The sequence below is a fragment of the Epinephelus lanceolatus genome, chromosome 11, assembly GCF_041903045.1.
Source record: "Epinephelus lanceolatus isolate andai-2023 chromosome 11, ASM4190304v1, whole genome shotgun sequence".
NCBI classification, from domain to species: domain Eukaryota; kingdom Metazoa; phylum Chordata; class Actinopteri; order Perciformes; family Serranidae; genus Epinephelus; species Epinephelus lanceolatus.
In genome coordinates, this window is record NC_135744.1 from 27,832,223 (window position 1) to 27,853,934 (window position 21,712).

General features: G+C 41.4%; 2 protein-coding genes across 3 annotated transcripts; both read left to right on the forward strand.

Moving 5' to 3' along the window:
• The first annotated feature begins 505 nt into the window (after positions 1–505).
• On the forward strand, positions 506–7,230 carry LOC117261684 (uncharacterized). 2 transcript variants are annotated; one of them, XM_033634114.1, is made up of 6 exons: positions 506–563; positions 2,970–3,111; positions 3,252–3,408; positions 3,534–3,607; positions 6,588–6,818; positions 6,947–7,230. In XM_033634114.1, exons 1-6 carry the CDS (start codon positions 538–540, stop codon positions 6,989–6,991), a joined length of 675 nt encoding a protein of 224 aa, XP_033490005.1. In that variant the 5' UTR covers positions 506–537; the 3' UTR covers positions 6,992–7,230. The 2 variants fall into 2 exon arrangements, with proteins under 2 accessions (XP_033490005.1, XP_033489996.1); XM_033634105.2 differs by lacking the exon at positions 506–563 and adding an exon at positions 2,710–2,799.
• Positions 7,231–13,450: 6,220 nt separating this feature from the next.
• On the forward strand, positions 13,451–21,619 carry slc25a1a (solute carrier family 25 member 1a). The gene is made up of 9 exons (XM_033650524.2): positions 13,451–13,846; positions 14,403–14,510; positions 14,617–14,716; positions 16,104–16,242; positions 16,334–16,418; positions 16,667–16,771; positions 16,895–17,010; positions 17,083–17,156; positions 17,248–21,619. Exons 1-9 carry the CDS (start codon positions 13,600–13,602, stop codon positions 17,360–17,362), a joined length of 1,089 nt encoding a protein of 362 aa, XP_033506415.1. The 5' UTR covers positions 13,451–13,599; the 3' UTR covers positions 17,363–21,619.
• Positions 21,620–21,712: the final 93 nt, after the last annotated feature.

A 21,712-nucleotide genomic window follows, 5' to 3' on the forward strand; every position in this document is an offset into this window, starting at 1 on the left:
ACTCAAATTACTCCTTACCTGCCATGCACTTACAGGAAGACACATACAGATTGCGCTCGCACACCAACACACACACACACACACACACACACACACACGATTATTTCACAACTCTTCAACACGACCCTGAAATTACAGCCAAGGTCACAAAATTTAGTTGACAATTGTGGCTGAAAATGGCAGTCAATCATGTGTGCTGCCTATCATGTCTTGCATGTGGAGTTTGTATGGTGGAAACTCATGTCAGTGAAGAAGTTAACATGTACGAATGGAGACCTGAATAGAGAGCCCCTCATGCAGGAGACACTCCTGGACTGTAGGAGACAAAATGAAATAGCCAGTAGACAAAATGGACAGAAGAGAAAAAAGACAGAAATTCCCTGTGGCAGTGATGTGGCTTTGGTCTTGTTTGTCCACTGACAGTTTATGAGCAACAAAGCAAATGCTCTGCCTCCATCTGCTGGAGGAATGAGTCACTTACAACAATGCTGTCATGTTGCTGTCGATAGCACAAGATGGCAGTCGTGGAAGAACACAATGGGCCTCATCACATACTCAGAAAGGTTTGGTGCATTTGGAGTTGACCTCTCTTAATTTTTTTTCTCTTAACAGAAAATTGAGAAAAAAAATATAAGAAAAAATTCAAAAGAAAAATTCAAATCTGCTCTTACCCAGCTGTATTGAATAGTGAAACGTACAAAGACTCTGGCACATGTACAAGAATTGGAGAGGTGCCACGAAAAAAGGCTGTAAGATTAAGAAACAGTGCAATGTGAAATGGACACACTGTTAGATTAACAAAGTGAACATGATTTTAACATGAGTGTCAGCACTGGTGTTACAGGAAAATCAAACCCAGCGATGACAAAACATTTGTGATGATGTAAATGCCGTGTCAGCAGCAGCGATGGAGAAAGTATTCAGACCCTTTACTTAAGTTAAATTACTAATACCACACTGTAGAAATACTCTGTTACGGTAAAATTCCTGAATTGAAAATGTTACTAAAGTAAAAGTAAGTACAATAAGGGAGTATTTAAGTACTACAAGCAAAAGTAGTACCCGTACAGAAAATTCAAATAAATTTCCATCCATCCATTTTCATCCACTTATCTGGGGGCGGGTCACTGGGACAGGCTGAGAAAAGTACTCCAGACGTCCCTCTCCCAGCAACGCTTTCCAGCTCTTCCTTGGGATCGTGAGGTATTCCCAGGCCAGATGAGATATACAATCCCTCCAGCGTGTTCTGGGTCATATCACTTAGATGTGCCTGGAACACCTCTAACGGGAGGCACCAAGGAGGCATCCTGATCAGATGCCTGAACCACCTCAACTGACCCCTTTCAACAAGAAGGAGCAGCTTCCTCTGGATGACTGAGCTCCTCACCCTGTCTCTAAGGCTGAGCCCAGCAACCCTCCAAAGAAAATTCATTTTGGCCACTTGTATACACCATCTCATTCTTTCGGTCACAACCCAAAGCTCATGACTATAGGTGAGGGTTGGGACAGAGACGAGATGGTAAATTGAAAGCTTTGCCTTCTGGCTCAGCTCCCTTTTCAACACAACAGTGTGGCGCTACACCCACATCACAGTTGATGCTGCGCCACACCGCCTAGCCATCTCATGCTCCATTATACCCTCATTCGTAAACAAGACCCCGAGATACCTCAACTCCTTTACTTGGGGTAGTTGCTGTCTCCCAACCAGGAGAGGGCAATCCCGCTGTTTTCCGGCAGAGAACCATGGCCTCAGACTTGGAGGTGCTGACTCTCATTTGAGCTGCTTCACACTCTGCTGCAAACCCAGTGTATGCTAGAGGTGATGAAGCCAATAGAACCACATCATCTACAAAATGCAGAGATACAATTCCGAGGTCCCCAAACTGGATCCCTTCCTCCCCTGGCTGTGCATTGAGATCCCGTCCATGAGTATCGCAAACAGGCTCAGTGACAAGGGACAACCATGGCAGAGTCCAACACCCACTGTAAACATGTTTTAAATAAATTTTAAAAATCAAAATGATTAAACTAATTATAAGGAAAAGCAGCAAATCCTCATATTTGAGAAACTGAAACTATAATGTATTTTCATGAAAAAATAGTTGCCAATTAATTTTCTAATCAATCGACATCGCTGCATTTAGATATTTTTTTGTCATGTTTTTTTTTTTTTTAAACCAGTCTGCAACAACTAGGCTGCAACTATCATCTTTGTTATCATAAACTGATGATATTTTCTCATTGAATCAACTAATTTTTGGCCTATAAAATTCATGAAATGTCCATCACATTATATTAAGGATATACTACCCAGGATTTTCCTAAAAAACAACTTATACTGAGGCAGTCCTTCTCAATTGTTCTGAATTTCAAGTAACATTTTGAGTGACAGAATAAATATATTTGTATTAGGGGTGCTTGTTGTTGTAAGACACTTACTAGGTTTTGAATTTGCAGAATTTGTATTCAGTGTTATTCTTAGCAGCCTTGCTTATGTCAAAACAGAGTCCACCGCAGAGACATTAGAGCCCTCACCTGATTACTCTTTACAGAAACCTTCTTGTGAGCCATTCAGACACATCAAATATTGAAAGCCTGGAGTTTCCGTTTCACACACCGAGAGGGAGGGGAGACGGCAGAGAGGCAGACAGAGGGTAGGACACACAGGGGCAGAGGAAGAAAGGGAAAAGTCAAAGAACGGTGGGATTAAGAGGAAATAAAACATCAGGCACCCTGGGAGGGAGACACATGAGCAGGGATGGAGGAAGAGAAGGAGGAACAGGGAGAGAGCACCCAGAGGTAAGGCAAGGAGAGTGTGAATGTTTATGCCTAATCAGGTGCTCGCCTTGAGTGTAACAGTAGAGGCTGCGCGGGTGTAATCAGCTGAAGATTGATGGACTGATAACCTTCTAGTCAGGCGGTTAGGAGGGCATGTTTTCTTATTCTGCTCCTTCTCTCTTAAACTTCAGTGGGACGACGTCTTCCCAGGCTGACACAGTGACTCAGAGCTGCAGTGAGAAGTGCGGCGAGGCCCAAAACCTCCAGCAGCCAGAGGAGGACGATGACCAGGCTGACAGTGGAGCCTGTGATGGAGAGGTAGAGCCCAGTCAGGTCAGATGTGACAGGAAAAATAAAACTATTACTATTCATAATATATACTGTAAATGCTCATCCAGCATAGTTAATTCAACAAATAGAAAGTTGTAATGTTAAACTTTTGCACAACATCTTGGTTGGTGTGATTGGAGAAGGTCGGGGAGGATCCATGTATCAGTGACACAGAGACATTACCACAGGAGTCTCTGACAACCACACACACACAGGACGATGTCGACTGCCTCCCATTGTCCCCCCTGCCAACAGAGGAAGAGAGTCATCAAGTGTCATCTCATCCCTCCAACACACAGAGTAAGTCACACACACACATACATGACGGATATATGGAACCTTAAGTTGTGTCTGTAACCAGTACATGCTCAGGTGCGGCCATTCACTAAAAAGCTGTGTCACCATTTATGTTTGTGTCCTCACAGATCGGCCGTCTGAACCCTGCTGGTATTGCCTGAGGTCTCTTGACTCGGAGTATCGTCCTGAAACTCCTCAACAGGTTCAAACATTTTCTGACTAAACACACAGGAAAGTGGAAAAAGTTGTTCCTCTAAATAGCTATGTAAACTAATTTTCTTCATTTTGCAAACACAAATCGACAACCTCTTAAACTCCTACTTGAAATTCAAAGCTGTAGTCATGAAGTCAACACTGGAGGGGAAACCCCAAGAAAAACCCCCTCAAATTCTGAAAACCTATTTCCCTTTGTATTATTTATCATAAGCAAGTACATATATGCTATACTAATATGCAATAAATTAAAGCAACAACTGTCTACAATTACACATGCAGCACAACATAAATTAGCGACACATTAATCTAACTTCTGATGGGCAATCTGACAAATATAATAAGACATTTAAAATAGTTAAACACTCCTGTGAGCACCATATTTGGTCACTGGCTGAATCTGTGGCTAATTAACTGCAGATAACTTAACTATAGCAGTTAACATTAATGATGGTTGATTGGCACTTGTATATCAGCTCATTTTCTCCAAAAACCATTTGTTTCCACTCCATGCTACAGACACTTTTTAACAAAATATTATTATCACTATTACTTTTTTGACAAATAACATACACAACACACAGCAACACACAGCATGGTACACATATACATATCTGGGGGTCACATAGTCATGGCTAAGCCTCCCACCAATTTAGACTCGTTGGCATGTTAACTGATTCCTCCAAAGCAAGGACCATAACATACACACATATACAATACATAAACAAACCCACAAACATCTCCACAAATGTAATACATGACAAGCATACACATACACACAAATGTGCATTAAAAAGGAGTTCGTACAGAAGTGGGCGAGCAGGCAAACGCAAATAACAGAGTAATGTTGTATAGAGTAAAGTTAATAGTTATAATGATTGCAATAGTAATAAAGGGAAATATTCATATAAACATAATACATAATTCTTCATCAGCATATTAATGTGGTCCCGAATAGGCCGAAACTGATCCACTGGGCACAGGGCTAGCACTTATAATCAGCCCCGTTTCACCAAAAAATATTTGTTTCCACTCCATACTATTGACACTTGTTAACAAAAGGTTATTTATTTCCATAATTACAGACCCAACACAAAATTACATTTTGATGTTAACACTATTAAGTGAAGTGTTTTCAGAACCTGTAGGGATGAAAATGTTTATTCATGATTATGATTATGTAATGGGCGGCACGGTGGTGTGGTGGTTAGCACTCTCGCCTCACAGCAAGAGGATTGCCGGTTCGATCCCAGACGTGGGAGCCCTTCAGTGCGGAGTTTGCATGTTCTCCCTGTGTCAGCATGGGTTCTCTCTGGGCACTCCGGCTTCCTCCCACAGTCCAAAGACATGCAGACTGGGGACTAGGTTAATTGGTGACTCTAAATTATCCATAGGTGTGAATGTGAGTGTGAATGGTTGTTTGTCTCTATGTGTCAACCCTGCGATAGTCTGGCGACCTGTCCAGGGTGTACCCTGCCTCTCGCCCGATGTCAGCTGGGATAGGCTCCAGCCCCCCCGCAACCCTCAAGAGGATGAAGCAGTTAGAAGATGAGTGAATGAATGAATGATTATGCAATGATTATTTAGGATGGGGATGAGTAGTTATCTGTTGTAGCATGGCAAATTCTTTTTTATCAATATATTGGCGGGAGACATTTGAGCATATTTGAATATCAGAGGGTAAGTGTCTCTTGCCCACTATATATTATAGTTACTCTTTTCCACTCTCTTGATGCAATCAAAAATAACATTAGAAATGTTGCCATTTTAAGGAAATATAGAACAAAAAGCATCCTGATCTCACAAGGAATTAATATAGTCCTTTCTGAAATTAACCTTGAGCTTTTTAATCTGTTACCTAATGAGATCAGAGGAAAAAGTGTGGTTAAAAACAAAAACTTTCAGTCATACAAATTCATAGTAACAAAAGAGTGTATGTGTGTATCAACTGGAGTTAAAATGCTTCAAAGGGACAATACTTTTACACAGCAAAGGCTCAGTGAGAAGAAGACAAGTGTACCAGACAGAGTTTGTATGAAATAAATTATTCATATTTCAGACATGCAATACCATGTGTGGCTGAAATATATCATGCACACGTTCATACATTTATTAATATTTTTCAGAAGTCATTTTTCCATTACGAGGGCTTAGAGCCAAACGGGTAGGTGCCATGTTGGGCCAATATGAGGATGAAAGCTCTCAGAGAGATTTTGTCAGTGCCAAAAAGAAACAACTGAGACCCATAGGTTGTGATTAAAGGAAACCTGAAAGGTGTGACAACAAAAGTTGGGTTTTGATCTGTGCCGAGAAGGTGTAAGCTCACCATAGTAAAGGACTTTAATAAAATTTGCTGCATTTGACTATAAAGATGAATATAAAAATGTACATTGCAAAGACTAATTAAAGTCCATCAGGCTCAAACTAGAGATCAGTGAGAGAGTGAGAAGGGGGTTATTGACTGAGTTCAGTATAAGTGGGTGGTGTGTGAGAGGGAAATCATCTCTTGGAGTTCAAAAGTCTGATGGCTTGAGGGATGAAGCTGTTGCAAAACCTGGCTGTTCTGCTCCTGATGCTGCGGTACCTCTTTACAGAGGCCAGCAGGGAGAACAGTCCATGGTGGGGGTGTGTGGCGTACTTGGTGATGTTGAGTTCACGTGTCAGGCAGCGTTTGTGTTCAGTGTCCTGGATGGAGGGAAAAAAGGCTAAAGGAGAGGAGCTGGGCCTCTTGTAAATATGCAAGTTCCTACTTTCTTTTAGGATGGTTGATAGTGACCGAGGCTTATCAATTCACCCGATGGCTCAGGTGTGATAAGGCAACTTTGACAGTGAGAGACCCGACACTGCAGCAACTTGCGGCTTTTGCCAAGTTTATTTTCTGTTGCCTTTTTTTCTTAGTTGTACAACACAAACCAGTGTTTGTCCCTGAGATCCAGATCCCTACAATCTGCTGCTATGCTGTGTTGCAGGAAGACTCTGATCCTGTGTCACCAGCGCCCTCTAGCGGTCAGAAAGTGAGCTACCAGACAGACCCTCGGCCTCACTTTGGTGTAGCTTGGTCCTCCCGTTCCACGTGTCGCCCCCTGTGGGGCAGTGAGGGGCCCTGCCGGGGGCAAAGGAACCATGAAGCGCCTGATCAGACACACACCTGCCCGCACTGCCATCTGGGGCTGCCCCCTGACACACTGCGCTGGCACGAGGTTGGCATAAACACAGACACAGACATAAATAGAGACATGTAAGCTCACAGTCTCCACAAAACATACCACAGTCTTTTGTCACTCTGTTTACCCCAGAGCCTCTGACTGTTTTGTTTCTCTCTGCACAGGCCAAGTGTCTACTGTTTGAAGGGCTGAGGAACTTAAAGAAATAAAAGGAGTCATCACCAAACAAAAATGTTGCTTGTACTTAAAAATGTTGCCGTCTCATCTCTGTATTAGTGCTCTCAGGAAGTACTTTGCACCTAAAAGTCATGTGCAATATCTCTTTTCTGCTCGTAAACAACTGTCTGTTTACACCTAAGCTTAGCCATGTCCATCCCTTATTTCATTTTGACTTTTGTGTAATTTCTGTGATATGTTTAATGATGTGTCAGTACAAATAACATGCATGTGTATAAAATCAGACTGTCTTTTTATATATGAAATTAAATACTCTTTCTCTCTATTGCAACTGGAGCCTCTCTTTGCAGAAACAGAGAATAAAAAGAGGAACATTTTCACAGGAAAAGGACAATATTGGCAAAAAAACAAATCCTCAAAAACAGTTATCAGTGATTCCACATATTTACTTTAAAGGTCCAGTGTGTAGGATCTTGGGGGATATATTGGCCCTTTATATCTACATGGGGAACAGGTCTTCCTCACGGCTAGTTGCCACTAAATTCCCCTAAATCCTACACGCTGGACCTTAAAGCTAATGCCATCAGAAATGTGACTGATGTGACTAATGGCTTTGTTAATAGATAAGTCATATGCGAATGCTTTGTAGATTATTTATAGAACACATTTAGGGTTGCCAGGCTGAGATAAAACCCTCTGGCAGGTGTTCGCCATTCTTGAAATCCAATACGTAACTATCTGTGGCAGTGGGGAAAAAAGAAACAAAAATGGAGGAGGCACTTGTGCCATTGCAAAATAGAAAAGACGGCACTCTGTAGGAGAGCTTTGATGGAGAAGACAGTTTAAGAAGAGTTGGGTGAAGATCTCAGTGATGCAGGTCGTGCCTGTAGCTCAGTGAGCAGTTGGGGGTCACTTCCTGATGTGTGCTTGCGCCACGTGTTTGGTGATCGCAGGAGTGCAAACCTGGTTTGCCACCACTAGCACAATGTCATGCGTTCTCCCTCTCTCTGGTGCCCCCACTATTACACTTCAGTGGTCGGCTGTCTAGATTCAGGCAGTCTGAATACTACTCTGATTTTGCCAATGTCTGCTCTTTGGGGGTCCAGCTGAAGAAGGTGGAGGTGTGTGTCTTTTTCAAGTAGGTCCTTGGGACTGGAGCAAAGCATCGGCAAACTATTTTCTGAGCTTACCAGATAAAGGAGAGTGTTTCCATGGAGGTCCACTGTGTATGATTTTGTAGTGGCTAGCGGTGAGGTTGCAGAACTGAAATCTCTCCTTTGTGCCAAGAGTGTAGGAGAACTACAGTGGCCGACACATAAACACGAATGGCCTTATCTAGAGCCACTGTTTGGATTGTCCATCTTAGGCGACTGCAGGACAACCTGGCGGACAACGTGGAAGTGAATTGGCTCTGAATGTAGATATAAATGACTCATACTAAGGAAATGAAAACAGGATTATTATTTCCAGGTGATTATACAAGAATGAAAACATAGTTATGAATATTATATACTATTACTGCCAATAGATGCCCCTAAATTCTACATACTGGACCTTTAAGGCCTGTCTAAAACAAATCTTGGATTATACAATTCAGTACCCCAATTAATCCCCCATCAGACTTCAGCTGACATCTCTCCAAACTGAACATTTCACTGACACAGGTGCATCACCAAAATGCCAGTGATAAAGAAAGAAGTAAGATCTCATCAGCTGAGCACACTTAAAAAATGTGGTCCAATTCTGATTCCTGATCCTTTAATGGTCAAGGTCTGGAGCTGCTTTCCACCTACATTCTCAGACAAGGTGGTCCTACCCTCTCTTCTTCGGACTTGAAAGGGTTCTTTAATCGTGATGTACAAGTCCATCTTTACTCCAGCGTGCTCCTCATTCTCACCATCTGCTAGGCCTAACCAGCCTGAGCCAGCGTTATTCCTGCACTCCAGCACAGACAGCAAGGATGGAGAAATGTCAACCCCCCTGCAAACATTTTCACTGCACTGCACTTTGAATGAGCCCCATGAACAGGTAAGCAAAAAATAAATAGATTAGTGTTATTTGCTGAATTGCCAGGCGGGACTCAGCCATTAGTCCAGTGGACTTTCCCCAAAGAAAACTCCTTAACTGATTACACAGGTGGCTGAAGTGTGATAGCACTGAAGGCTATCATTGAAAAATCATAGATGTCATCTCTGGGGAGCTGAGTGTAAGGACACATGCCAGTGAAGTGTTCCTCTTGGCAAGATAATAGTGTAGGTGCTGTGAGGTCTGTGTAAGAGTCCTGGATGTGAGCACATGCTGACAGAGCAAAAAGTGAAGAAAAAATAAGGTACCACTGGTGAAAATGAAACCCCCTCAGGTTTCCTTTGTTCATTTCTGTCTCTGCTTCATCTTCTCTGTCAAGGTGGTGTGTGGTGTCTCATGGACAACTTGTTGATCAGTTGACCAAATCATCAACACTGAGCGGCTCACATTGAAACTGCTGCCTGAGATTTCCCTGACAGAAAATACCATGACAGCTTTCTACTACCCCCACGAAAACTGGAGCGCCAAGCCTCTCCTGTCACATGCTGCCTCGGTACAGACAAAGTGTTGAGGTGAGCAGGCATCATAAAGCGATGAGACACAATGAGAGATGGTGTTAAAGTGAACGTTTAACCAGGGACACATTATGTGACATACAGTTTATTATTTTAGGAGGTTCTGGTGTGATTTGCTGACATTTGGAAAGTAAAAAGTTAAAAGTAGTTCTCAATAAATGAGGCGATGGGGGGAGAACCCAAACGCAGACAATCAAGGCAGACAGGGATCATTTATACAGTCCAATAATTTCCTGTCAAAGTGAATGTATGGGCTCACAGGCAGGTACAACTAAAGGGTCAGAGTAGAGGTCAGGTTCAGGTTCCAGTGGGTCAAAAGGCAACAAGCAACTTTGACTATCTGGCAATGAAGGGGCAAAAAGAGCAGGGCTGATGATTTAAAGTGGAAACAGGCGAGCAGGTGGGCGGGGAAGGTCAGGTGACTGGGGCTGCTTCATTAGTTGTTCAACATGCTCCTCTTGACTCATCCTCGGTCCTTGGGGCGAATCCTTGCCGCCATCATTAGTGCCGTTTCATTTGTCTGAAAAACTGAGGTGACATTGGTGAGATCGACCCTTGGAGTGCTGAGAGAGCAACGATGGTCATTTCAGAGGTTGTTATACCAAAATACCTTCATGGTCACGTGGCAGTACTGTACATGACACTCCAGTTGCTTACCACTAAAGAAGCAGAGGATGAACAAATTGAAAAAGTTGTGTCACCAATTCAGTATCTGGCCAAAGTTCACCTCTTCTGCTCCTGAGTTATGACGTTGAATAATGGCTAGAAAAGCGTTTTTGCAGAACATTATGATGTCACTGTGAAGTTGTCCTTTTATCAAAAACATAAACCCTTGAGCCATCACTATCTTTATTCTAAACATTCTCTGTAAATGCACAGAAAATTGCTGCGTTGCAAGATGTCATAAACTTGTAGCAATAATAGTAATAATATCATGATTCACATCACGAACAAAAATGTCTAAATCAGAAAGTGATGCAGCTGATTACCAAGTGCTGACATATTCAATAATCCACAGAAGATGCCTTCACCACTTTGAAATTAGCCTCCAGGTATTTCTGATGATTTGTAATGAGCAGTACAGCCCTCAGCCAACACTTGGCATTCGAGCATGAGGGTAGGTGCGTTCCATTTAAATTCCCCAGTCCTCCCCTCAATACCAAGGGCTGAGGCAAAGTGAATGAGGTAGAGTGCTACTACTAATGAAACGCAGCATGGGACGAGTGGAAAAGTCTGGGGGCATCAGGTGGACAGGTGGAGAATGGCAATGAAGGGGTTTGAGCAAGTGGGAGATGTGGGATGTCAGTGTAGTGTCTGTAACATTTATCTTAACTGTCTGCTGTAACTGACCCTGGACCTGAGCAACTGTCTGCAACCAGTCACTGGATGAAGAGCTGCTGGAGCTGAATAAGGTGTGTGAGCATCTGGAGAAGGATATACTGCCTGAACCTGCACACACTCTGGGATATATGGGCCTATACTGTGACGGCCTCCCTCTGTATCTCTAGTTCTGTCCAGTTGTTTGTCTTCCAGGAGAGCCAAGAGGTCTGTCACTGTTCTTTGGCCAGACCTGGAGAGAGAGACACCTAAGGATACAAATTGGCTGCCAGCCTAGGAGTCTCCCCCTTTTTGCTGAGCTGTCAAGACGCCTTCCACATGGCCTTCTCTGTTGCTTAGTTTGTTTTTGTTACTTTGCTTTACTCCAACCATCAATACGTCACTCATTCACACACGATTTACACTACTGATGCTGAGTTTTTATGCTTAGTCTAATAAACACCTTTTGTCACCTTCCATTAGTGTGTGGAGTCTCTCCTTTGTTGCAAATCCTGAGGCTGGCGAGCAGAAGACCAGCTGGAGGAAGTACTGTCTTCCTACCTGCTTCTCCCTACTGAACTGGATTTGTTCGCTCAAGTCTGATCACACGTTTGTGTGCTTGTAGACAATTTGTTGCTGAAAATACAATAAAAAGAATGAAGCATGAAATTCATCATTTTTTACAACCAATTAACCAAAAGAAGAACAATTGGTCGTTGTAGTTTGGAGTTTTGACACTGACTGGCTCTCTCTCAGTGTGTCTATGGTTTCCTCAGAGGGGTGGGGGTTGTGGGTGGAAACACTGACCTAGTTTCATTGTGAAGGGTGATTGGGGGAGGCAGTGTGTGTGTGTGCATGTGTGTGCTCTGGCATGTCCAGAGCACTATTTAAGGGAACAAGGATTAGAGGGCAGCAGCAATAAACCAAACTCTTAATTGTGTGGGTCGTGATACATGAGACTATTGCATGGTTTTAATCTTATTCATTTGATATCTTCTAATTATTATTGTTATTACAATATTACACGGCTCTCAGAGTTTAAGTATTAGTGTAAATCTCTGTATAATGATGCCACAGTGTCTTACTATTATTACATACTTGTACACACATGATACATACCTCTGCATACTTCAATTTTTGATGTGAATATAATGTACGATCCAATGCACTGTATCCTTAACTTGCACTTCTAATGTGCTGTGTATTATTAGGCATTGTATTAAGCATATATTTGGCATATATGACCCTAGGTTTAGTCTCTTTACAAAGATTTTTGTATATTGTTATATAATTTATGGCTTTTGTTATGTTTTATTTCAGACCTATATCCTTGAACCTTGTCCTTTTTTTTCAATGTGACTTGGCTGCAATTACAACATCATCTATCATACCTATTTTAATGTGTGTAATAATGCTAAATGGCCCTTTATAGGCTGATGTAAACCTTTATTTAGATAGTACATGTCATAAATCGAAATGGCTGATGAGAAAAGGTATATTGTTAATATTTTATTAAAGCAAAATTAAACAATACTGTTACTTTTGGTACTAAGGGGGGCAAAAAGGGGAAGGCATGTCAAATAATTTTTTTGAGCACTAGGGAGGGACTTACGTTTTATAGTTTTGGCTTAGGGGAGGGGGGGATACACATTTAAATGATTGTATTTTGTATTTACTGTTTGATTCATTTAGGTGTGAGGGGGATGTATTAAGGTCCGGCAGTGACTGTGTTGAAACAAGGAACCAATCAGGCCATCTAATTCTATGGGATGAATGTGCTGTGCAATTGGTACAAAGGTGAGAAAGCCTACAGACTGCGAAACAAAATCTGATGTCCCTGTTTTTTGCCCAGTCTTCCTTTTTCCATCCAACGCATTGATGCATTCTCCTCCTATTTCCTTCCATTCTCCATGTACCCAACTTTTGGATTTGGCCTTTAAGGTGACGACCCCAGATGAGACATGCACCCAACTGGATGTGCCGAATGTGCATATTAAGGCAGTACAGGAGGAAGTGCACATTAATAATCCTCCAGGACTGTAACATGGTCATGTTTAACCCAAACAATGTGTCATGTGACTGCAGTTGGTTCGGATCGAGGTCGGAACACGTTCTCACCACAAACGAACCGCACCAGAGTTCATTTGTAATCGGATGGAGACCACCTCTTCAAGAAGGTCCCAGTCTGGTTGTTTTGGTGTGAACCCAAGTGCAATTGCTGTGTTCACACCTGCTCAAACAAATGTCACTCCGGGGTGAATAAACTTGAGCTCAACTGAACCGAACCAAACAGGGCAGGTATGAAAGCATCCTAATTTATGGTGGAGCGAGGGTCATGTATTTTCTGCCAGTCATTCAGGAAAGCTCATGGAACAATATTGAAGCAAAAAAATCAAAGTCACACCCCTCCTCTGATAAGTAACACTCCCTAAATGATGTAATGTTGTGGTATACCAAAGCACTTGACAGTGAGGGTCAGACTAGACATTACCCGAGCAGCATCCTCCACGTTATTGGTGGCCAAAAGTCATGCATGATCACGTGACTGACTAATGACATTAGGCAGCATGGTGAGCCAATGGCCTGCCCCATCACCTGACCGCTATTTGAATATTGATGCTCCCCCTGCCGCCACCCCCCAGTGTTGTTGTTGTCTGACATTGTCCGAGTCGTGGGACCGTCGCTTCGGTAGGAGATTTCCATAACCGGACTAGACGATCGAAATGTCTTCGTTGCTCAAGCCTTTTTCAGTGTGTGAAGGACCGTGCGAGAGCTGCGGTGTGAGGAGAGGATGCCCGAGCTCAGCTCCTCATCGGCAGCCTTCATCGCAGCGTCTGGCAGCCGCAGCTGCCGCGGCGGGGCTGGGCTCTCTGCCGACCCACCAGCGGTCGTACGCGGCGAGGAGAAACCTGGCGGCTGCTGCAATCGGAGGGAGGAAGATCACCCATCCTGGAAAGGCCATCCTTGCAGGTTGATTTTGCAGATATTCATCCAGCCTCGCAGACTGCCCCCCCCTCATAGTCGTCTATTGCACTCTGCACAACACAGTCTAATCTCAGTCTGTCGCCCATTAAGGCTATCCATGCAGAACTGGGTCAAAACGCACTTGGCCAGCAGTGATGCTACAGCATTTGCATGATGTAGTAGTATGGTGTCTTTTCTGCATTTATTCTTTACTGCCTTCACATTTTATTCATTTTAATGAATCTAAAACCATCTATCAATATCCTATAAGGTTGATGCTGTAATGATTAGAGGCAGATATACATTCAGTAGATCTCAGCTTTTCTTACAGCTCGGAGGAGGCACTGCTGTGTAATCACACCACATTAGCATTTAATTAAAACACAGATATATGCCTGACATGATCAAGCATCAGCACCACTCTGAATTTAATCTATCGCAGGTTTTTAAAGTGGTATAGAAATGACGGCCAGCTCCTCTCCCTCGCAGAACATTCAGGAACAATTCTGCACAATGAGTCAACAAATCCTCACAGCCATGTTTCTCTGCTTCCTATACCCAGGTGGCATTGCAGGAGGAATAGAGATCTGTATCACATTCCCCACAGAGTATGTCAAGACCCAGCTGCAGCTAGATGAGAGAGCCAACCCGCCGCGATACAGAGGGATTGGTAGGTCACTGGGACATGTATGACTGCTGCCTGGCTGCACGATGGTGTGCTAGTCTTCTGCTGGGTTACTCACTCCTGGATGATCTGTGTGTGTGTGTGTGTGCAGGTGACTGTGTGAAGTTGACTGTGCAGGATCATGGGCTCAGAGGGTTGTATCGCGGTCTCAGCTCCCTGCTTTATGGATCAATACCCAAGTCTGCAGTGAGGTAAAGATGCACAGTAGCTTTTAATGTACAGCTTTTTTGCACTTCTTATTTTACTAAAGAGAATGGAGCTGCAGTTTGCCTCATGCATCCTTTTGGTTTATGCATCACAGATCAGTAGGGTTGTAAACTTGAAATTAATTTAACATCTGAGTGACATCAAAGCAGTGACACAGCATTTCTTGGTACCTAAGTTTAAGGCAGCCAAAATGTTGTATTTTCTTAAATTACTGACTAATTGTCAGAGGTGTGGACTCGAGTGACATGTCTTCAAACCGAGTCAGACTCGAATCACAAATCTGAGACTTTAGACCGACAAAATCATTAAAGAATTGCACCTCAACTTGGACTTAAACACCAGTGACTTGGGAATTAACTTGGACGTGAGCCTTTTGACTTGAAAATACTTCCCCTAAACCCAAAGATTAAGAAGTTTGTTATTTAAAGAATGTGCCACAAATCAATACATTTCTATTACATAAATATGATACCAAAGATCATTTCATTCACAAACAAAAATCATAGTGCAGTATGCAATGCTATGCTTTGTGTGAGTTGAAAATCAAGGGATGAGTCTCTTAAGTTCTATATCACTGGCAACTGGACTTGCTTAAGTTTCCTGAAGACATTTCACCTCTCGTCCAAGAGGCTTCTTTAGTTCAGGTCGCAACCCTTTCAGAGTCGTTGAGGTCACATGTGTGCCGTTGACCCACCCGGCAATTATGTGTCGTTTGGGTTTGATGAGTCCAGGTGTGAATGAGTGTTAAGTCGTCTGGGGAGGGATCCCAAGGCTGCATTCCTCAACGACTCTGTAAGGGTTCACAAGAACAGAGAGTTCAAAGCCTGCAGCTCCACTCTAGTCTGTTAGAACTAAAGAAGCCTCTTGGATGAGAGGTGAAATGTCCTCAAGAAACTCAAGCAAACCCACGTGCCTATGTTATAGCTCTTAAGATTATCATGACCTGGATGACTGAGAATCTTCACTGACAAAGGATGAGTCGTAATAATGTCTAATGTCTATAATGCAGTCTCTTCAATTTCCAAGATCTCATTAAATTATATTTTGTTTTGTCCAACCAACTGTCCAAAATGTAAAGAATGTACTAAACTTTGATGTCAAAACAAGAGAGAGAAGGTAATTCTCAAGTTTAAGAATATGGAACCATCAAATGCTTACAAAATCCAATCAAAAGTCAATCAACTACCCAATTAATCGACTATGCTATGCTACTTACAAACTTAGTAGAGTTGGCTCACTGACCATTAAGAAAATTCTAATTTGGTCAATGAACAAACTATTGGTAACAGTGGAATCCATCACACAACTGTTCGTCTGTTGATGTTTATTTTGACCCTTGTTCTTGAATGCATCACCTTCCTATTTTCACAGGTTTGGCACGTTTGAGATGCTCAGCAACCCAATGCGAGATGCCACAGGTCGCTTAGACAACACGCGAAGCCTCTTGTGTGGTTTAGGAGCAGGTATAACGGAGGCAGTCATCGTTGTCTGCCCCATGGAGACGCTCAAGGTCGGTGGAGCTGGATTTCTTTGACTGCAGGAAGCTTTTGTCAGCAATGATCTGCATAAACTGACAAGGTGGTTCTTCCCATGTCCTCCAGGTGAAGTTGATCCATGATCAGTGTTCCCTCAGACCTCGCTACAGGGGCTTCTTCCATGGAGTCAGTGAGATAATCAGAGAACAGGGTAAGAGAGCAGGGTGGGTCAACATGACACAAACAGTTTGGAGTATGTGCAGCATCTTTTGTTGAGTTGTCACTTTGGCCCTGCTCCTTTTTATTGGCTACTGGTAATGATAACTGAGTCTGTAACTATCAATATGGATGGTTTGAGTCAAGAGTTCAAAAACTTCCAGCGCACACTAGAATATCAGGATTGACACAAAGTTTATGGATGGTTTGAGCTCTATAAAGAAACATGTGTGACTCATTTAGGTGTGAGGGGGACGTATCAAGGTCTGACAGCAACTGTGCTGAAACAAGGAACCAATCAGGCCATCCGATTCTATGTGATGAATGCGCTGCGCAATTGGTACAAAGGTGAGAAAGCTTACTGGCTACAAAACAAAATATGATGTCCCTGTTTTCCATCCAATGCATTGTACATTCTCCTCCTATTTCCTTTATTCTCCGTGTAACCAACTTTTGGATTTGGCCTCTAAGGCGATGACCCCAGGCGAGACATGCACCCAATTGTCACAGCAATGTTTGGAGCGACGGCGGGAGCAGCAAGTGTTTTTGGAAATACACCTCTGGATGTGGTGAAGACCAGGATGCAGGTAGGAACAACCCTGTGACCATTTTATTACTGTCATCAAGTTTGCCCTTTTTAACACACACTGTTTCTGCAGGGTTTGGAGGCCCACCGCTACAAAAACACAGTGGACTGCGCCTTCCAGATCTTGAAGCAGGAAGGACCACAGGCGTGAGTAACCCTGATCCAGATAAATGCTGTGAGCTGTTCAGTTTTTACTACTGTAGACAAACCATCTGACCTCATCTCATCTTATCCCCAGGTTCTACAAAGGAACAGTTCCTCGGCTTGGCCGCGTATGCCTGGATGTTGCCATAGTCTTTGTCATCTACGAGGAGGTGTACAAACTACTCAACAACGTGTGGAAGACTCAGTAGACTGGCTGGACGGTTACAGAGATTCAGACAGAAGCACAGATCAGTGCCTCATGCTACGCACAACTGAACACCTCTATCCTAGTTCGTACTTGCTCTCAGCATTTACCCTGAGCAGATGACACTTCATCATGACAAGTTTGCAACCTTTTACATAAAATAAACGCAGGATGTATCCAAAAAACAATAATTAACAAAAATGACAGAGAGTGGCTGATAGTACAGACAGCTCAGTTTTGCATTTCTCCTTAAGGCCCATTTATGCTCCCTTTATGTCCAAAAATGTATATGTCCGTTTCAAACGATGTTACTATCACTGCCCACGTACTTCCATGTGTCCTTTACGTTGGCATGGATGTTAACCAATATATCCACCAGGGGGAAGCCCAGAGTCAAAAGTTTGCCAACAACAAACTCAAAAACAAACATGGCGACTGTGGGGGAGATATTGATAATGTACCTCCTGCATAAAAGACCAAGCCTATAGTACTGCTGATGAGAGAAATTGATGACAAGCATCATTTCCAGGACTTCAGGATGGCAGCAACACTGCCCCCACGGTTTCTGGTGGTACTTCTCCGTTCAGCCCGTATCCGTAAGCTTTATGGAAACGTGCAGAAATACGGACAAAATGAACGCGGAGCATGGACAGAAGGCTCTGTCCATATCCGGATCCGTATTTAACGTTGAGCATAAATGGGCCTTTATTCTCTCCAGTGGTCAAACTTAGAATTTTATTTTGAAGAACAAGACAAGGCAAAGTCAAATGAAGTAATGAAATGACCAAATGTGTGGACTTGCTTTCTTGAGTCTTATTTAACATGTAGAGAGTGTACGTAGAAAAGAAACACACATTATTATTAACCAAAGTTTCTCGTTAGAGGGCCGAGGAAAAGAAAACAAAAGTTAGGTTTAAAAACGGGATATTACGTAATCTTTTAGCTTTCCATGACTGTTGTTACGGTACATGTTGTGGAGTGAACACTTTGTACTGAAACCATAAACGTGTCTTTTGATTCACTGAGAACTTACTATACTGAGCGAAGAACAGAGCAGCTACTGGAAACAAACCAGCTCTCTGCAGTACTTTCAGATGTCTGTGCAGTACTTCAACACATCTCTGTGTTGTGATTGCTTACCTGACTGTGCTTGTGGTGTCATCACACTAGAACATTTGCAGTATTTCCTCGCTGTACCTTGGTGATGAACTTTAAATACTGTTCATTGTGCATTTCATGGCCCGCTGCTGGCAACTGCTGAGTATGGCTGCATGGATCTCGATGTGGCATCTGTCCTGTTATGCGCTGACAGTGGCTCGCAGGCTTGTCAAGGCTACGCAAAGTGGTCTGGAGTCAGTACCTTGCTTGCAAATTTCCTTCAGAGTGTTACGAACTGACACAAGTAGTCGTTAAGCACACTCAACAGGAGACAAATCCATATGTAGCACAATCTTCACATGCAGTCTTAAGATAAGGTGTGAGTTACTGATAGAAGTTAGTAAGCTCATTGTTACATTTTCAACATCAGACAGGTAACTAAGGTGTTCAGAAGGTGGCTGAGTTCTCTGATGCTGCATGTGAAGGCTTTATTTGGGAATATCTGACCAGTAATGTGTTTGAACAGACCCACAATCAGGCTGTTTCCAAACAGGTGCATAAAGAAGCCCATTTCCACCTGTGTGATGAAAGCAAAAGATCCTGTAAGTCATTATAATGACTATTTTTTTGAAAAATAATGAATTAGTGTCATTATCCCAAGGATATTAAGTCTGTGTTTGGAAAAATTTTATTACGTTGAGGTATTAAGTCAAATTTTTAAGATAGTTTCATTATTTTCAGATGCAAACTTATTATTTTGAGAAAGTTTTTCTTTTTTTAGTTACTAAGTTATTATTTTAAGAACATTCCTTAATATTTTTGACGTACTAACTCGTAATTTCGAGAACGTTTTTTATTATTTTGAGACACAAAGTCATTATTTCCAGATACTGAGTCATCATTTCGTGAGACTAACACATTATTTTGTGAAGGGTTTTAATTATTTTTAGATACTAACTCATTATTTCCTGATACTGAGTCATTATTTTGAGATATTAACTCATTATTTCCAGATACTCAATCATTATTTCCAGATACTGAGTCATTGTTTCCAGATAGTAACTCATTATTTCCAGATACTTAGTCATTGTTTTGAGATATTAACTAATTATTCCAGATACTGAGTTATTATTTTGAGATACTAACTCATTATTTCTAGATACTGAGTCATTATTTTGAGATACTAACTCACTATTTCCAGATACTGAGTCATTATTTTGAGATATTAACTCATTAGTTCTAGATACTGAGTCACTATTTTGAGATACTAACTCATTATTTCCAGATACTTAGTCATTGTTTTGAGATATTAACTAATTATTTCCAGATCTTGAGTCATTATTTTGAGATACCAACTCATTATTTCTAGATACTAAATCATTATTTTGAGATACCAACTCATTATTTCTAGATACTAAATCATTATTTTGAGATACTAACTCACTATTTCCAGATGCTGAGTCATTATTTTGAGATAGTAACTTACTATTTCCAGATACTGAGTAATTTTTTCGAATATTTACTCATTATTTCCAGATACTGAGTCAATATTTTGAGATATTAATTCATTATTTTCAGATACTGAGTTATTTTTTTGAGATACTAAGTCATTTTTTTATGTTTCTTAGAATTTTTAGACAGACTCATTATTTTGAGAGTTTTTGTTATTTCGAGATACTAACTCATTATTTCCAGATACTTAGTCATTGTTTCCAGATACTAACTCATTATTTCTAGATACTGAGTCATTATTTTGAGATATTAACTCATTATTTCTAGAGAGTCATTATTTTTAGATACTAACTCACTATTTTTAGATACTAACTCACTATTTCCAGATACTGCGTCATTATTTTGAGATACTAACTCATTATTTTCAGATACTGAGTCATTATTTTGAGATAGTAACTTACTATTTCCATATACGGAGTCAATATTTTGAGATATTAATTCATTATTTTCAGATACTGAGTTATTTTTTTAGATACTAAGTCATTTTTTATGTTCTTAGAATTTTTAGATACTAACTCATTATTTTTGAGAGAGTTTTAGTTATTTCAAGATACTAACTCATTATTTCCAGATACTGAGTCATTATTTTGAGATACTCATCATTTCCAGATACTGAGTCAATATTTCGAGATATTAATTCATTATTTCCACATACTGAGTCAGCATTTCAGGATACTAACTCATTTTTTTCAATATCATTAATTTCAGATACAAAGTCATTATTTTGATTTTGTTTCTTTTTTGTGAGACTTCCATTATAATGACTTTCAATTTTTTTCTTTGTTTTCATCACACTGGCAGAAATGGGTTGCTATCAACGCTTGTCTGCAGCCTGAAACATAAAAGTGAATTCACTTCTACTTTAGATGACAACATGTCCCGACTATGTAAGCCATACAACTTCAGTGCGCTTGAGCCATCAGTGGTTTTCTTGTGCTGATTGATTCACTATCCTCTAGTCTCATATGTCACTTTTATATTCTTTGTTTACCTCAAAGCTAACCTGCTTCACAAGCCTTTTGTATGCTAACTAATGAAATGGTTCATTAGCCGTCTTTGAATGCACTCATTATCTAATATAATGTTTACAGCGACAAGAGGGCAGTAGACATGTCAGAGGCTCGATAACATAAGGGACTAGTATTGAAGCAAGGCCTGGTTTTGATTGACCGTGTTGCGCCATGCAAGCCTTGCACAGAAGCCTTTTACTCCTCTTTGCCAAACTACTTTAGTAGAATCCCGATGTAATATGCCTGATAGGAGCAAATCTTTATTACATGTTAAACAAAGAGCAACAGAATATTGTTTAATCTTTATGTCTCTACTGCTTTCTTTTCATTAACTAAAGCACATATTTAATGCATAGAATCTTTGTGGTTATGCTTTGCTGCTTTTCATAAACAGGACAACAGCACGTGTACATCATCGTGCAGCATATCAGATTTGATCTGTCACCTTTCACAAGATCCTGTCGGGCAGAGTGATGGATCTATGTGAAACATGTTGGGATGACATCAGAAAAAAATACTGTTATAAAACATCAGTGCTCCGAGAATGATTTACATGATCAGATGTGGAAACCTCAGAAGAAACATATTTAGACATGACATTGTTTCAGTGGTTTCAATAAACTTGTGATTGATAAACCTGATCTGTGTCTCTGGAGATGTGTGTTAAGACATCAGACATTAAAAACACCCTGTAATTTCTTGTAAGAGATGTATGTGTAAATTATAGATGAACA

Bases quoted from the DNA above. Each gene is read 5' to 3' on its own strand.
- LOC117261684 (XM_033634105.2), top strand. From the start codon at position 2,759: ATGGAGGAAGAGAAGGAGGAACAGGGAGAGAGCACCCAGAG. The intron at 2,800-2,969 runs GTAAGGCAAGGA...CTTAAACTTCAG, and splicing joins CAGGGAGAGAGCACCCAGAG to TGGGACGACGTCTTCCCAGG. The intron at 3,608-6,587 runs GTTCAAACATTT...GCTGTGTTGCAG, and splicing joins GTCCTGAAACTCCTCAACAG to GAAGACTCTGATCCTGTGTC.
- slc25a1a (XM_033650524.2), top strand. From the start codon at position 13,600: ATGTCTTCGTTGCTCAAGCCTTTTTCAGTGTGTGAAGGACCGTGCGAG. The intron at 13,847-14,402 runs GTTGATTTTGCA...TCCTATACCCAG, and splicing joins TGGAAAGGCCATCCTTGCAG to GTGGCATTGCAGGAGGAATA. The intron at 16,243-16,333 runs GTCGGTGGAGCT...CATGTCCTCCAG, and splicing joins GCCCCATGGAGACGCTCAAG to GTGAAGTTGATCCATGATCA.